The sequence below is a fragment of the Fringilla coelebs genome (genome assembly GCF_963513975.1).
Source record: "Fringilla coelebs genome assembly, chromosome: 7".
Classification (NCBI taxonomy): Eukaryota; Metazoa; Chordata; class Aves; order Passeriformes; family Fringillidae; genus Fringilla; species Fringilla coelebs.
In genome coordinates this window covers 25,392,707-25,409,583 of record NC_140035.1, presented here as the reverse complement: position 1 = coordinate 25,409,583, position 16,877 = coordinate 25,392,707, and the positions used below count along the sequence as shown (strand labels likewise).

Sequence of the window (16,877 nt, the reverse complement as noted above, 5' to 3'; positions counted from 1 at the left end):
GCTAATTTATTTTTGAGTAACTAACTCTCTGGTGTATCTATAAACACATATAGTCACTAAAATTAATCTGCAGCTGTATTGTGAAATTTTTTTCTCAGAAGCAGTGCAGTTTGGTTTTGTGAAGTCTTCATTTTGACGAAGGTATATTTAAAAACTTGTATTTTACACTGTAGCCTGTATCAAACCAAACAGACAAAAAATAAAATCAACAATTTAAAAACATGAATTGCTAAGAAGACTAAATGAATAGAAGTGAGCTTCCTTGAGCGTCCTTCCTTGCTGTCTGTCAGGGAAGCTGTCTGTTTGGGAGGCTGAGCAATCCAAGAATGTGTGAGTGAAAACAAACACTTCCAACCACAGAAGAGGATATGGAAAGTGCATTTGCAGGGAGTGGGGGTGGACATAAAAAGGAAAGCTAACTTCTTTGAATTGTTTATTTCCTCAATCTAATTTTAATTAAAACCAGAACATTAGGATGTCTGTTATACCGAGCTACTGTAATACAGATTTCCACATTAGAGGATAAAAAGCTAAACACAAAGATGACAGAGGTAGAATGGACAGTGCCTGACTCATTACGCACTAGGTTTCTTTGGCTAGAAGGAAAATAGCAAACAACAATAGTGGCCTTCTGTCACCAGATGATAGCTTTACAATTCTATTTACACATTACTACCAACCAACCTGATGATAATCTGGGGTTAGTGTGGGGCCAGGTATTCACTGCTTTCAAATAAGGGACAATAAATGGCACAGGCACACAGTCCATTACTTCAAACCCAATACTGGAGTTAAATGCTAAAGAGCTGATAACTTAGTGGCTCATGTATCTTGTACTAAATATGCACACAGACAGAATTTTTAACACACAGAAGGGGACAGGTTTTTCCATGTCAGCATTTGGCGAACATTTTATATTTACCCTAGTTACTTTTTTATTCATTCTTTACTGTTTCTTTTCCACAACAACAACAAAATAGAGCAAAAGTGGGAAGTTGCAAGAACAGAAAGGGAAAAAGGAGAAGACCCCTTCATTTTCACTCCTAAGAATTATTCCAAGACCTCTTAAAGAGCAAGATCAAATTCTCTCACATGCACCATGGCCAAGCCAAGATCCTAGAGATGTCATTTTCACTGAACAAAGGAAGCAAGCAGGGGAAGATTCTTTTAATGTAAATATTTTTGCGAGGGGAACACTTGATAGCATGATTAAGTGGTATGGCAGGAGCTGGTCAGAAAGGATGTAAAGCCTTTCTTCATCCTTCATTTAGCTGCACCGGTGCTCATGCACATAGATGGTTTGCAGCAGAGGCAACTCTCAGGGAAGTTGAAAGCTGTGTAAAACACTTTGCGCCCTGACTCACTGCAAATATTGCAGTAGAAGGCAAAATGCTGCTGGGACAGACTGGCTGTGAGTGCTTGTGGCTGCTCAGAGCAGGTGACCACGCTGGCCAGGTAACACAGACCAGAGTGAGCAGGGAACAGAGCTGGAGCTGGCATGGGTAAGGTGGGAGCACTCAGAATCAGGACCCAGCAGTGTCTGCAAGCAACACGAGTCCAAGCAGAAAGGGAAGAAATTTCTGTGCGGTCGCGTCTTCAGTGGGCTGTGTAGTAAGTTAGCAAATTTTAGACAGTGCTCCACTGATTGGATTTAAGGTTCATGAAAAGATGACATCCCATATAGGACTTTTGTGAAAGCGGGAAAATGCTGCCAGTCTTCATGATGACAGAGTAAGGCCAACAAGAGGACTAATCTGCAGAGGAAAAAATAGTTTGCCCATGGCAAATTTGAAACAACTTTTTTTCTTTTTTTCTTTTTTTAAGCAAGACAACATAAGATCAGGGTAAAAGATAGAAAGCCAGCTTTAATTCTGAGGCATTATATTCCAAAAAGCATTTCTGAAGGTGAGAGCATCTGTAGCTAGAAGGTAGTATAGAGAGAAGGATACCCCAGCTTGCCATCACATGTAGTAGCAGCAGCAGGAACGGGTATGAAGAGGAAAATTAGTTTGAGAAAGTCATATGAAAGCTTACTACTTTTTCATTTTCTTAAGAATAAAACTATTTGCCTGCTACACTGTTATAGGAGTAACCAGACTGGTTTTTAAACGTATTTACAATTTTTAACAGGTTTAGCTGAACAATGATAATATAAAGCAGGGAAATGTTATTTTCATTTTTTATGAGCACAGAGGATAATTTTTATGTAAAAACTAGGGCTCAGAGCAGTAGAGTTAAATAGTGATTCTCAAACAATCAGTAGCAGAGGATGCATTTGAAACAAAGCCTCTCTCACAGTATCTCCTGAACCTTTTCCTACCTACCCCTAAACCTAAAGCCTTTCCTAGCTCCTAAACCATCTCTTCATGTTCTTTCAAAAACCCCACGTGGAAATAAAAAAGGGAAGAAAGAGACAGAGTAGTTCAAGGGGTCAGGTTTTTTCTAAAGCTAGCATACTTCATATGCTCTGAAATTGTGACTACCCCAAAAGGAGCTTTGGTCCTTTTATATGTCAGCAAAACAAAAGGTCAGCCTATTGAAATATTGGTCAGGTCTGACTTTCTTCTATTAATAACAAGTAGAGACACATTTTTTAAAGTAATAGTTAAATAAATGACCACATGTCTGCAATCATTTCGACTTAAAATGTCAACTGGATTTGAGATGCCATGTGCATTTAATCAATGACTCTGCACTATAATATAAATATTACTTTAGTCTGACTGCGTTGTGTGGCATAAATCATAATTCAGTGAAATGAGTATATTCAATTTTCTCTACAGATGGCTGTTAATGGCAATACCTATTAAACCAGCACCCAGCAGCACTCTGTAGTTAAGGAATCTATCAGGAGTCCCCTTCTGTATCATTTCTCTGTTAATTGTTGTCTCTCCTCCTAACCCCTCCATTTACCATGGTCGTGTTACAAGAACTAATGATTCAGAAAATCAGCAAAAACCTGTTGTTTCTTTTGTTATTAAGGTAGAACTTATACTCTACTTATATTCCTGAGCAAAACTTTGTATTTATTGGTTAAAATGCAGCACAGGAAGCCTTAATTCAAATTTTTGTGGGCATGACCTTAAACCCTCTAGGACCTTTAACCATAATGCATCTGTACTACCTACAGAAATACCAAATGTCCCACAATTTATATAGAAAACATGGAATTCAAGCTTTATCCTGAGCTAGATTTTAGAGCAAGGAACAGCTAACTCTAGTGAATGATGGATGGACACAGTGCTGCAGTGTTCAGTATTCCCCAAGAATACACCTTGCTTTCTAGGACTCTTCTTGCAGAACACATTTCTTGAGAGATTAGAGACAGACAGAAGAAATATGCTACCTCCAGAAAATACTTGGAGTTTACTTTTAGCAATTGTGGCATGCACAGAGGTCAATATTAAATAGGCAAGTATCCATTAAAGTAGAATTTAAATTTAATCCTCACAGACAAAGCATGCTGCCTTTTTTTTTCCTTTTGCTTAGTAATGACTTGAATAATGATATTTCAACTTGAAGTGAACATGCAAGTTTTTCACAAAAAGCATGCTCCTTGCAAACAGTTTGCAATTTTGAGTCCTTTTAAATAGTCAGAGGGAACTTTCTGCTCTGATCTGTTAAGTAAATATAAATCTTGTTATCCAAGTTCAGTAATGAGAGTGAGGGGTCTATTCTTCACTGCACTTGCATACATCTAACGTTAATGAGATTTATGCATGCATATTAAGGGGAGAACAGATGCTTAATTAAACAAATCAGCCTTTAGTAGGCAGTCTGCATGATCATCTTTAGTACAAAACCCCCTTATTTTCTCTGCTTTAGTCTGACTATGAATGCAGCCAAGGAGGAATTAATATGGTGGAGGAAAAGAAAAAGTCTTACATGTAAAATGAAATGTTTGTTTGGTCTTTTAGTTTAAAATACTTGACAATTTTGAGATAGATTCAATTGACTAGCTATATCCTCTCTCTCATGTTCTTATGCTCTTTAAAGGAAAGTGGAGTTTTATTTACCAATTTACCTAAATGAAAATTTTATTGTGCAAAGGAAATCAAGGCCTCTAAATAACTCATCTGCCTCATTAACTAATGCTGTCTTTCAAATACACATCATCCATCTCAGATAATTTTGCAACTGAGAACAAAAAAATCTAAAATAACTTTAGCCTATTTAAAACATAATTTAATCTAGTTGTGGGGGTTTTTATCTATCAATGTCCATATTGATTTCCAGCATCATACACAGATAAATACATTAAAAAGTAATATACATCACCTCTCTCCAACAAGTCACATCTTTATTATTTGCTCCTTCTTTATCTACTGCTACCTTTTCTTCTACAACACTCAACTTCTAAGGGCAACAGAGTAGAAAAAAAAAAATCTCTCCATAAGTTATCATAGTGCCAAACTTAATGGAAGTCAATATCTGTATATTATGCTATCTACTCTGCAATACCATTACAGGCTCAACAGTGCTGGTTGTAAAAAGTATCATTCGGAGCACAAGGCCTATAATAGTAGTAATGAAAAAAGGGTCATTTCTGTCTTCCAACTAGAATGAAAAATTAAAATCACTAAGGCACTTAGCTCAAAGGAAAATTGGCAAATTAAAGGGACAAAAAATAAAATATTCATGGCTCATATTGTGAAATGGAAGGTAAATAATTTAAGATGAACTATTATGTGGGAAATTGCACTCTTTCTGAAGAGAAAAAGGCAAATCTAACTAATACACACATATATATTCCTGCTTCCTGGGCTTGCAGTTATACGTACATGTGCACAAATATGCAAGTCATGGTTGAAGTGCAATGCTGCTGCGAGAGAGACATTTTCTCACCTACACTAATTTTAAAAACATTTAATAGTGAAACATTCAAGTTGACAAGCACTGCTTTATATGAAGAAGGTTGGTTGTATTTTCTTCCTGAGTCCAGCCTAGGATTGAAGACTGAATGAGAGAGCACTCTCCTACTGCACTCCACTTCAGCACAACTCTTTACTCCTAGTCACCAATTACATACTTGCTCTTAGATTTTTATGCCACACAAAAAAATTATGACTTCAGCCTCCTGGTCTCTGCCTGGGGGAGCTACCTATTAAAATGCCATTGGTGTGGCTGCATTCCATTAGCTATCTTACCTTCATATCCATAAAACTGGAAGGGCTGCCCAGAATTTTTACAATCACTATCTGGAAAAGGTAGAGAGAGCCATAGACTTATGTTTATTATACTCCAGCACTGTAACAACTGCTACGGGATTAGGATACAGAATTACAGGGGTCACATTTCCCTGGTGATTTAAAGGTTCAGTCTTCTGCCAACTTAATTTAGAAACACAAAGCCTACCTTTGTCAGAAGATAGTATTTTGCTAGTTTTCAAAAGCATGGCAATTCAATAAAGATAAGACTACAAATTTAAAATCTGGAGTTCATCGCCTAGCAAACTGAGGAATATTTTTTAAATTTATTTTATTAACCTCTCGGTTAGATGAGCTTTGCATCCTTGGTCCTAAGTGGCAATACATTTTGCATTAGTGTTCAGCATCAGGGATTTCAAACATCCTGCAGGAATGGGTTAATTAACCCTCCCAAACAGCCTACAGAGCCCTCCTCACAGAACTTTTGACAGTTCTAAGCAATGACACTACACAGTAGCTTTTTTCAAAGCCACAAATATGCTGTTTCACTACAGTGTTTCTCCTGAAAACACTGAACATCTTCAAAAAGAAGTACAGGGAAGCTCATTTGATGTCCAGCAGTCTTCTAAGACTCACGGTGCCCGGAAAGAATCAGCCAGCTCAATGTGAGAAAAGGGATGAGCCAAGAATTAAATGTGGCATTGTGCAATCTTGCTGCTCTTCCCTTGCACAGAACTCAGTATTATTTCTGTTCTGAAAAAGATTCAGTGTAAGTGCTAGACACTAGCCTGTCCCCGAGACTGAAGCATACATTTAGTCACAATTGAAAGTATTTAATATTATTGTTTTCTTGATACACAGTATCAATTTACTGTTCAGTCTGTTGTCTAGTGGTGGGTTATTAGTGAACAGTGACAGCATGATGTGCCAGAAAACATCAAAAAGTAAAATATGTAAAATGCCCCTTGGCCAATGTTACACAAAACCAGTTAAGACTCAACTTCTGTTGTTCTTTGGACCGCACATACACACCTTCAGAACTAAGGCAGGCAATATATGCATCAGAACCAACCAAGGAAACCAAGCACTGTGCAGTCAGCACCACCGTGAAACAGAACTTTGGATTATAGAGACTTTAACCAGTGTCATCAGCATTTCAAGCCTCCAGTACATTAACCTACTTTGCCCAAATGCTACAGTCATTATTATGCTGCAGCCAAGAGTTTCAGTTAATACTGAGCGAAAAAACAGGTCTTCAAAAAAAAACAATGATTACAAAAATAAAAGCATGATTTCTTGATGGTCTCCCTGAATCACAGTCACCTAAATAAAGCTTCAATCAAGCAAAAGCTTAGCAGGAAAGCAATCATTCTTCTTTTTGTATGTGTAAAAAAAGACCAGGAACTACAAGTAAATAGCAGCTGAGCAACAGATGAGGCACTAAGTGAAATCTGTTAGCAACTGCTAACAGCTTTGCTATTTTCTGTTGTTAAATTAAAAAAAAAAAAAAGGCAAAATCCAATGCAGTAGCAATTCCAATATGTTCAAAAATCTCAGATGCAAAAGACTAAAGCTCAACAATTCTTGTACTACAGCCGAGTACTTGGATTTGGTTTTAATAACTTGAAATGCTTTGTTATTGATTATAAAGGAGAAGCCAGCCAATTCCCATGGCCACTATCAAGGTAAAGCTTCTTACAGCTGTATGTGTGACCCAGCAAGCATAGCACAAAAATCCCACCGAAGACAAGTAGGACATTTCCAGCAGCTGTTTTAGCCTCACATTCTACTTTCTTTTGTCCTTTACACCTGACCCCATGTCATTCATCAGAAAATGCATGTGTCTTAATTAGCACTGAGCTTTCTGGCAAGATTTCTCTTTTTCATTGTCCTTCTGGTCCTGGAGCTTTCACCACAGATGCTCAGTTCCTACTTATCTCAAGCCAATTTTGACATGGGTTCAGCAAGTCTGTTTTTCTGTTTGGATGCATCCCACAGCACAGCAGAACCATGCAGGCAAAGCTGAAATAGCTCCAAACAAAGCTGCCCAGGAACTACAAACAGCATGAACATACCAAAGTGGGGGTTCCAGCTCCCAGTAGGATTCGTCACATGGCTGCAATCACCAGACCAGTTAAAAAAAATCATGACATTGCCTGGTCCCAGGAATATATTTCCTCCTCTCACCCCTGCCACTTGCTCTCATAACTTTTTTCCCCTGGCTTTATCTCTCCTGTGAGTCTAACAAGGGTTCTGTTCCTCCTTTTGGTGGTATCATATATGGGGGATCACAGCACAACCACCACCGTACCTATAAAATGCACACCACATATTTCCTCCTCCACCAAGCTTTCTGCTCCACTACAGTGTTCACATTTCCAAAGCCCCCTATGTGGCAGGTCCCCTTTCCAATTTAAATTCATCATGTCCAAAACTGGGCTCATCTCAGTTTCTAAATACTTCTCCCTACTTCTTTCTCTTAAGATACCAAGAATTAGTAGCTACCTTGCCTGCTGCAGAAGCTCACAACTTTCGTCATCTTAAACTTCTCTCTTTCCTTCCACAGATGTTCCACCAAAAAAACATGCCAGTTTCATTCCCACAATGTCATAAAAAAAATCTGGATGTTTCTTTCCATGCGTGTTGCTAAAATACTTATCACATTCAAACCTCCTCCCCATCCCTCCTAATGTTCACCCTACACATCAGTAAAAGACTCCAGTTTTAAAAAATACCTCTTGAGTCTAATATTTATTTGGTATTTGATCTGCTCTAAATTCCACTATTAGTTCCCTATTATTTATTTTAAAAACATTCAGATCAATTGGTTTTGTTTTTCAAGTCATATGTGCCAGTTTCCATCTGAAAAAATACCAGCCTGGATTTGCTCATCTTGCCCAGGACATATGGTCCCCAATTATTTCATAAATGCACACTGGTTGCTCTTGTTCAAGCTCTACTTTACAGGTCTTCAGCCTTCTTTTGCTTCTATCATGGCTAGTATTCCCTAATACTCTCACCTTTTCAGGAAGGAATTTGTTTTCAAGTTTTATAAATTCTGGAAAGAAATACCAACAAGGACACAGAACCTCTAGAAACCTCCCAGCTGAACTGTTATTTTTTACCTACTTCTCCTCTCTTTATTACAACATGATGCTTCCATCTCTGTTGTTTTGAAGAGATTTTCAGTGGTGTGGGATAGAAATTCCCATTCTGTGCTGCCATACAGATAAATATTATTAACACTGTCAGCTGGGCAGACTATCAATCTAAACCAAAGACAAGGTTATGGAAAGAGCAGATGTATAAACCTCGTGTACTACCAAAGTGTGGAATATATTCTGAAAAGAGGGCATCACAATAAATGGTAAACTGTTGTTCCCAGCTTTGCATATTGACCATTATCAGAATTTCTGTCACTTACAATAGCTTGTTTTGGATTCTAATGTCATCCCATGTTCTTTCTGGCTCAGCTATAATACCCCTGTAAGACTTTACAATTCAAACTCAGAATCTGCTTTGTATCTTTGATACATTAAGCAGTACTTATCCTTTTGTCCAGACCTCTGTGCCACTCCCCTCCTCTTTCCTACTCATGCCAAAGAGCTATAAAGAAGAATGAAAAGAGATATAAAGCTTAAGACACACAAGAGAGTTTTTGAAGTCACCTTCCTAATTATTCAGTTTTTCACTACCTTTCCATGTTAAGTCCCATTTCTTTAAACAGTATGAACACAAATGCACGTGCAATGCACATGTGTGTGTACACACCTCCTCTGTTCCTGAAGAGCCCATTTGAAAGCAGACTGGTATAGCCAGGCACATCTTATGAACCCTAGCAACTGTTGAAACCATGCACATCTGGCACACAGGCATGCCTGTATATTTTTGACAGTGTCTACAATGTGCTCAAAAGTTGATAGAACAATTGCTGATACATGGAAGAAAGCCAGCTAAAACCTTCCATGTTAATATAACACAAGTAATTTTACTCTAGAGAACATAGTGACAGAAGTCCTATGTTCATACATTATACGTCCTAATGAAGACCATGATCAGTGAATGATCTTGCAGCTGCACTTTTTAGATGACTATTTAAATGCATTTTTGTCTAAGCAATGATTGTGGTTTTTGTATATATGAGTACTGTCTACAATACAGCATGACAAGAAACACCAACAGCATCCTAAAGCCAATGTTAAGTATTCAGTGCTGTAAGTAACCACATGGTCCTTTGGTTTAATTTCCTCCACGTGACCAAAAAATTTTCATCACATACTCTGTACTGAATGCAAAGAGCTACTTCAACACTTCAGTACTCTACAGAGTCAACAGGTACCAGAGAGAAGGGTGTCAGCAACCAGCACCTGCAGCACCAAAGGTTCCAGCAGGAGCAAGGAAACAGCCTGAAGAACTCTGATGACTCAGAGTTTACAGAGCCACAGAACAAACAGCCACAGCAGAAATCCAAACACTTGCATGCTGGGAAGGTAGGACACTGAACTTTTGTTCACTGCAGGCAATACCTGAAGCCATGAAGCAAAGATTTTATCATTGGTAGTGGCTTTCAGCAACTGCAAATGTTAGTAGACCTTTTGCAATAGCACAAGGAATTCTGCTCTCCCTGCAGCTTGTGAAGGGAGCAGATAAGAAAGGGAAGGCAAAGGTCTAAGTGTGGGAGCAGGATTTGTATTACTCAGAAATATTCCCCACAAATCCTTCCCCACCGATACATGCCTGCTTTAAGCCTAAAACCTTGAATCTTTTCTGACATATGGGAATGCATTTCAAAGGCACAAAAAGACATTTTGTCTGCCAAATGTCTTCTGCCACAGTTACAAGTTTGGTGTAAAAGTATAAACTGCTTTCTTTTTCAATAACATAAACATTATTTGAGTCCAAGTGAGATAATTTTTCCACTACTTTATGAGAGCATTGGTTGTTTCCTATCTTATAATGAGAATGGGTGGCTGTTTTGCTTGGTAAAATGCCATACCTCAACATGACACCAAAGCCTTTCTTCTTTTTCTTTTCTGGATCCTCATTTTCTTCCTTCTTTTTCTTCTCTTTGATTTTAGATTTGCCCCTTTTCTTCTCTTTCTCCCTACTTTTTTTGTCTTTTTTTGCTTTGATTTCTGCATCTTCTATTTCAGGGTTCCCTGGAGGGGCAGACTCCACATTTTGAGCTTCTTGACCACAGTGAGAGCTCTTATCAGAGCCACCATCTGCACAGAATGAAAAAGAAGCAGTGAGGATGGCTATGGGCCACTGAAATGCAAACATGTGAAATACAGCAAGAGTGTCTACAAAGAACTCAAATGACTCACAACACTTACTCATTTAATTGAATAATTTTAAAAGCAGACTAAGCAGATCTAGGGGATTCAAACAGGTTTGTATTGTAAATTAAATGCAGAATTATTTTAATGAATTGTTTTATAATTATTGTTCCTGATATAAAAATCCTGATACAGCAAAGTACTTGTTCTCTTTGAAATCTAGCTTGTTAACCATGTGCTGGGTTTCAAACACAGAGCTTACTTCAACAAAAGATTCTGGTGACTGGCAAAACCAACTATGTAACAAAATGACTTCATTCACTCCCTGGAATCTTTCTATTTTAGTGGCTGAACAAGAAATGGATAAAATGCACTGTCTGGCTGGAGAAGAGCTGCATTCTTTCTGCTGGGGAGGCTCAGGATCCAAGCACCGTTTTACGCCCCATACTAAAGGAGATGTATTTCCAGACTGGGGTCTGTAAAACCCATAGTGACAGAATGAGCAGCAGGGTGCTATCAATACACTGCCTTATCTACAACATGAAACAAATTTCCTGGCTGGAAAAGGGGGAATTGTAAAACAAGAGAGATAATTTTTAATGTAATCTGAAGAAAGCAGCTGCTTCTTGAAGTTGAAAAACATAATTATTTAAGGATTGAGTTCTAAATCCTCCAACCCACTCCTGCCCCAAAGGAGATCAGTGAAAGACTTTACACTAAACCCAGTCAAGGTTGGATGGGGTACTGCAAAGACAGCTCAATTCAGTGGAAGATGTGAACAGCTTTTAAAATGTGATCAGCTTCAATGGGACTAAATCACTGGCTCATGGTGCTCTATCGAGCTGGCCCGCAGCAGTGCTAAGTGAAGGTGCTCCCTCAGTCAGTGCCATCAGCACAACATACCCTCTTCTCCATCCTCAGGTCCATCGTAAGACTTGTCAATGGCAGCTCGGAAGCTCTCATTGCATCCCCGACCCCGCACCACGTGAGGCCTGGGTCTGTGAAAAGGGAGTTCATTCTTCCTTACTTCAGCCACAGCAGTCTGAAGACTCTCAAGAGAACTGGACTTCTTTAATCCCAGAGTAGGACCATAATCTTTGCCAGAAGAGTCTGGAAAACAAATGGTTAAGTTTTTATACCAAAAAACCACACAGAGAAATTAAACTAGTCAGATACATTTAATTGTGTACTTTATTACTTGGGGCCTTTGAAATAGTATGCAATCAATGTAATTTGTTCTAAAAATAACATCAAGTTAAACCTAGTTCAGCAGATATCCCCATTCAGACTTGGAGGGAACGGCACATAATTTACAGACCTGACAAAGTGATGGGCGATAGCTGGCTCGCTCTGTGCCACTGTAAAGCCCACACCAGTGATGAGAATGGGGCTGCTTCCTCCACCTTTGCCAGTGATATCCAACTGGACAGTGCTAACAGTCTCAAGGAGAGCGTTATCTTTAGACTCACAAAAACACTGCTACACAACAAGTGTTTTGCTTTTCAGAAGGAGATAGGTTGTATGAATGGTTGATATTTTGAAACACATTTCTAATGAGAGAAGATACATTATTAGTTCTCTCTAAGTTTTACCCAACCTTCTTCTTCAAGCTGAAACTAGTGCTATGATACCAACATGCACAGCAGCTTTTTCACAAAACAAGCAAAGCACAGGTTAACATAAATGCTGTCACTGCCTCATTCCCTGATTACAGGCTTAAGAAAGCACTTCACAGAAAAACAGAGGAAATACTGAGTGTCCCAAGCCTTTGCTCTCTTTAGATGCTTGACTATATGACCTTAGAAAGGCTTTATTTTGTGGCAGCATTTGTGTTAATTAGTATTAATAAAATGATAGTGGAATAGGTAAAGAACAAAATTTAATGAATAGATGCACTCCAATCAATGAAGAAATTCGCAGCTTAATTTAAAAGCCTTTGTAGCATCTACTTAGTTTTTGTATGGCAGAACAGTAAATGTATCTTAGAAACACTGAGTAAGAGACTGTGCCTAGCAATATGCCTTCTGTCTTGGAGAACTCAAGTGCTTTTGCTTTCAACTTTTAAGTAGTACTAACAAAAGCAACAGCAGAACATAAGAGAAGCCCTTCACCTCCATGTCCATACTGTAATGCCTGAAGGGATTCAAGGGTCACAGAAAAGACAGATAGGTTAGTATGATTTGTTGTGATTTCAGCAATCTTAGAGTACAAGTAATTCTGAACAGCATGTTCAGTGAATTCTTAGAAGTAAAAAAGCCAAGAATTGGCACCAAATAGAGACTTGTCAGTAGTGCCTACATAAAGCAATTTACACTTTCTTTACCTGCAGACTGATATGTAGCTGAAAACAAGTAGGGGATTGGGGGTGTGTGTGGAGACAAACAGGTTTAAGGGAACCCTGGCTGCTCCATCACAGTGCAACCTTCTTCTGTTCACTAGTCTGAAGACTACCATTATTGACAAATTACCAAGTTCTAAAGCAGAGTTAGAGGAATGAGCTGCATAGAACATAAAGGTGCTAAAAATCACTAAAATCTTGTGCATCAGTAGGAAGCACTGTGGTGCCTATCACAGGCTGAGAAGGAGAAAAACCAAGGGAAAAATAACAGTGAAGAAAAAGGCCAAGTGAAAGGCACTGATCAGCAGAGAGGAAGCTCTCTCCAGTTTCAGTCACCAGCCAGCATTGGTGGGCTGTTTGGCAGGACACAGGGCACAGCAATACACTGGCAGGGCTGCTGGCCCCAGGCAACCCAGCAGGCAGCCGGGCTGGGCTGCAAACCGAAGGGCTGGGGTTGTGTTCTGGGGTCCCTGCAGGTCCCCAGCACTCTGCTCTGAGCCTCCTGGGAGGAGCAGCCCCTGGGAATGGCTTCAAGGTGACAGCAGAAGGGCTGGGCACGTCCCTGCCTACAGCAGGGCCATGTGGGCCCATGGCTTTCAGAAGGTCCAGCAGCCAATGTTGACTGCAGACAGCTGCCTGGCTGGCCAGAAAAGTACAGAAGTGCTCACAAACACATCCCTGTGCAAGCTGTACTCCACTCAATTACTGCTCTAAGCTCCATTACCTGAAAAAAAAAAGTCTCAAGTTAAATGCTGGTTACAGCCTGTTTTATATAAAGCTGAGCCAGTTCCTCAGACTGGAAGACTGCAATGGATGAAGGCCACTCCTAAGAAAATCCAACCAACACCTGAGGTTTGGAGTGAGGCACTCACATGACACATGTAAGAGACAGCAAGCTGTGTGCTCAGCTCCCCACACACACTGGGACTCAGCCCTTAGACACCAGAGCACAATGAGGTGTTCTTGTTTGTTCAAAAACTTAGTGAGAACCCTCACTCACAGACTGGTATTGAGCATTCAGTTGACCCATTCTAAGACTGTAATAATTTGGTATGAAATGTCACGAACAACAGTGAGAACTTTGTATTTTTTTACAATTTAGCTTTTATTCCTTTTTGCCCCCTTTCATTATAGAGCTGCACTAATCACATCTTAGAGCACAGCTAAAGATACAGGAGGTAAAAAGCTTCCCTAAGCAGGGAGACCTGGCCCCTTGCTTTCTAAGCCAGCATCTATTACTGGATGCTTTCCAGAAAAATGCACAAAACTCCATAATGGACAACGACTTCATCCCAAATTAGAAAATTGCCTTCACCTGCCCACACCGGTAACTTTTTCATTTCTGAAGACCTTTAGAACTGCTGTAAGCCTGAAAATGTTTTTATTTATCTCATGGGTAAAAACCCCCAACCAACAAATAAACAACAAAAACCGTCTCTTATCTTTTACAAGTTATTAACAAGCATTTCTGGGGACACATGGTGTGTGTCTATATCTAGCCTTACCTGGATTTTTAATACAAAAACATAATTTGACAATAAGAAACTCAGCTGCTCACTGTGTTAAAATGTTTCTTTTTATGGATTTTAAATTCTTGAGCTCTTCTTTTACTGCTTCTTGTAGCACAATGATAAAGAGCCAACTGAAGCATCCACTTTATTGTTTTTATAAATGGTGAATTACCTTATATATCTCTCCTGAATTTATAAGAGAAAAACAACAGCTGACATCACTACCTGCCTAGACTGGCTGAAATCAAATTGCTGGTTCTTAGATGTTATCTGTAACTGATCATCCTTTAACTGAAAGATGGTGTCACACATAGTTTAATTTTCTGCTCAATGCCAACATGGCTAACACAGATTTTTTAATTCTTAATGTACCGGTAAAAGTAAACCTGCTTTCTGTTCTTTTATTCCTATTATTATTAGTCAGGTCTTTCCAATATTATCTTTTTCCCACATCTGCACATTCTTTTCTTTTTTTTATAGCCTAGCTGAAGGAAATATGCCAAAAGCAAGCTGTCAGTCATGAAAATCAAAGGGAAACAAATGACACAGCATTGTGGGCAATGCAAGCCACCCCAAAGGCACGTAGAGAGGGAATCAAAATGAAGAGAAGCCATGAATCACTGTCACTCTATATGAAATACAACTCCCAAGACACCCTAAAGAGGAAACATTTTATATATTTATCATTAACTTTATTTTCTACATAATGCTTCTTCTTGAAAACCAAAACTACAGGAATATGCCTAAAGGAGAATACTTAGAGGAGCATACTTATGTGAGCTAGACTAACTTACTATTTACATTTTGAAAGACACAGTGAGATAAAAAAAAAAACTATAAAGGAAAAGCATCACTGAGACTGAGAAAATACAATAAACAAAAAGTTGTAACAAATGATAAATAATTTGATTCTGTTCTTGCCAGTTCCCTAAACACACAGAGTGCTGGTTCCTATCACATTGCACATAGTGGAGGTTCATGTGGTCCTAGGGAACAGAAAATAGTTAGGAAAACAATGAGTGTTCTACCCTGTAGATACCAGCATGCTGGAGAGAACATGGGACTACTTCAGCAGGCAAACAACTGTTTGAGCATGAAGCACTGATGGTCTGGGGTCTTCTTCAGTGGTAGCACTCAGAGAGAGATATGCCAACAGCTGTGAAGGAAGCAGGTCCAGCTCAGTGCCTGCTCTGCTCTGGACACACACCTCCAGTAGCATTCACGGTGTTCACTGAACTCAGGCCTACCCCAATAGAACGGACCCACTCCTCACTCTACAAGATTGCAACATCATATGGTGACTTAAATCACTTCATGTTCCATTCTTTCTTAACCATTTGTTTAATGTAGTTTCATTTATTTCTGGTAGGATTCACAGTATGCATAACTACAAAGGATTTTTTCCTCTCACTTATATTTTTATATTCAGATACTCCTTCAATCATCCACCAATTCAATGCAGAGAATGATTTAGGAAGGAGGAATCTGAAAGTCATTACATCTTTTAGCTTGTGATTTTCAAATGAAGAGCTTTAATATAACATTTCTGTAGAAAAGTCTTAGATCACATGGTAGCTTTTTCTTCAACACTAATTTATACAGGTGACACAGAAAAGATTAAGGGTTTGATGAAAAGCAAGAGAAGAATCACTATCTTGCACTTACATATTAAAGACAAGATATATAGTTTTGCTCATTTAATACCTCAATCTAAGCATTCCAGATAGTAAGCAGAAATACTGAACACAGAACAACCCCGCAACTGACAGAAAAACAAAATCTAATAAAGAGAAATCAAAGCATAGGAGAATTTAACATGTTCTCTGATTGTAAGAGACAGCTACAGTCTTCAGATTTACAGATATTTCAATCTATTTTACTACATATAATGATTGCAATTTAGCCTGCATTTGCACAAACTGCAATTTCAGCTATGAATAATGACAGATCACAATTTGGGGCCCAGAATGTATGTTGAGCCTTAGCCAGCTGAAAAGGAAATGCCTGCAATAAGGCAGCCATTAGGCAAAAAGTGAAAATGCACTATTGTCATCTTGGAAATGTGAGTTGGTGTTGCTGTTTTCTACAGTCTTATCACCAACAAACAACGGCGCTGCAATGAAACGTGCTACTATTTTAAAAAGAATATGTATATGTATGGCATTAAACATCTCAAAAATGCTAACAAGTTTCCCAGTGCAACACTATTAAAGCTAAGAACTAGAAGCAAAGGCAGAGGTTCAAGAAAAGTCTCAGTGAAGGGGCACGTGCACTTCCCAGGGTACTGCTAAATGTCAGACAAAATGCAGCCAAGCCTGCCTTTGCATGGAAACCCTGTGATCTTATCTGCTGAAATAATTATTTTTCTTCATCTGGTTACAGAAGTCTACCCTCTCACATAACCTTCCAGTTCACAGTATAGCTCTGCATCCAGTGCAGTTTTCCTAGACATCTGAATCCCTCTTTCTCCAGATTAGTACCCTCCCTCTAGTTGGTGCAAACTGAAGCACTTGCTCTCCAAACAGGTCCCAGTATAAATCAAGCTACCTCTCTTGTACAAAGCAGGAGCTTTCTCATCAAGGATATTTATGTATAAACTGAC

At 38.9% G+C, this 16,877-nt stretch overlaps 1 protein-coding gene across 3 annotated transcripts in view; it reads right to left on the bottom strand.

Annotated features, from left to right (window-relative positions):
- Positions 1 to 16,877, bottom strand: part of PARD3B (par-3 family cell polarity regulator beta) — a 383,490-nt gene that overhangs the window by 123,626 nt on the left and 242,987 nt on the right. For all 3 annotated transcript variants that reach the window (XM_084209781.1, XM_084209782.1, XM_084209783.1), the window contains 2 exons: positions 11,330 to 11,536; positions 10,144 to 10,372 (listed from right to left, as the gene is read on the bottom strand). In XM_084209781.1, the coding sequence (XP_084065907.1) occupies positions 10,144 to 10,372; positions 11,330 to 11,536 (436 nt within the window). The remainder of the gene's footprint in view (positions 1 to 10,143; positions 10,373 to 11,329; positions 11,537 to 16,877) is intronic.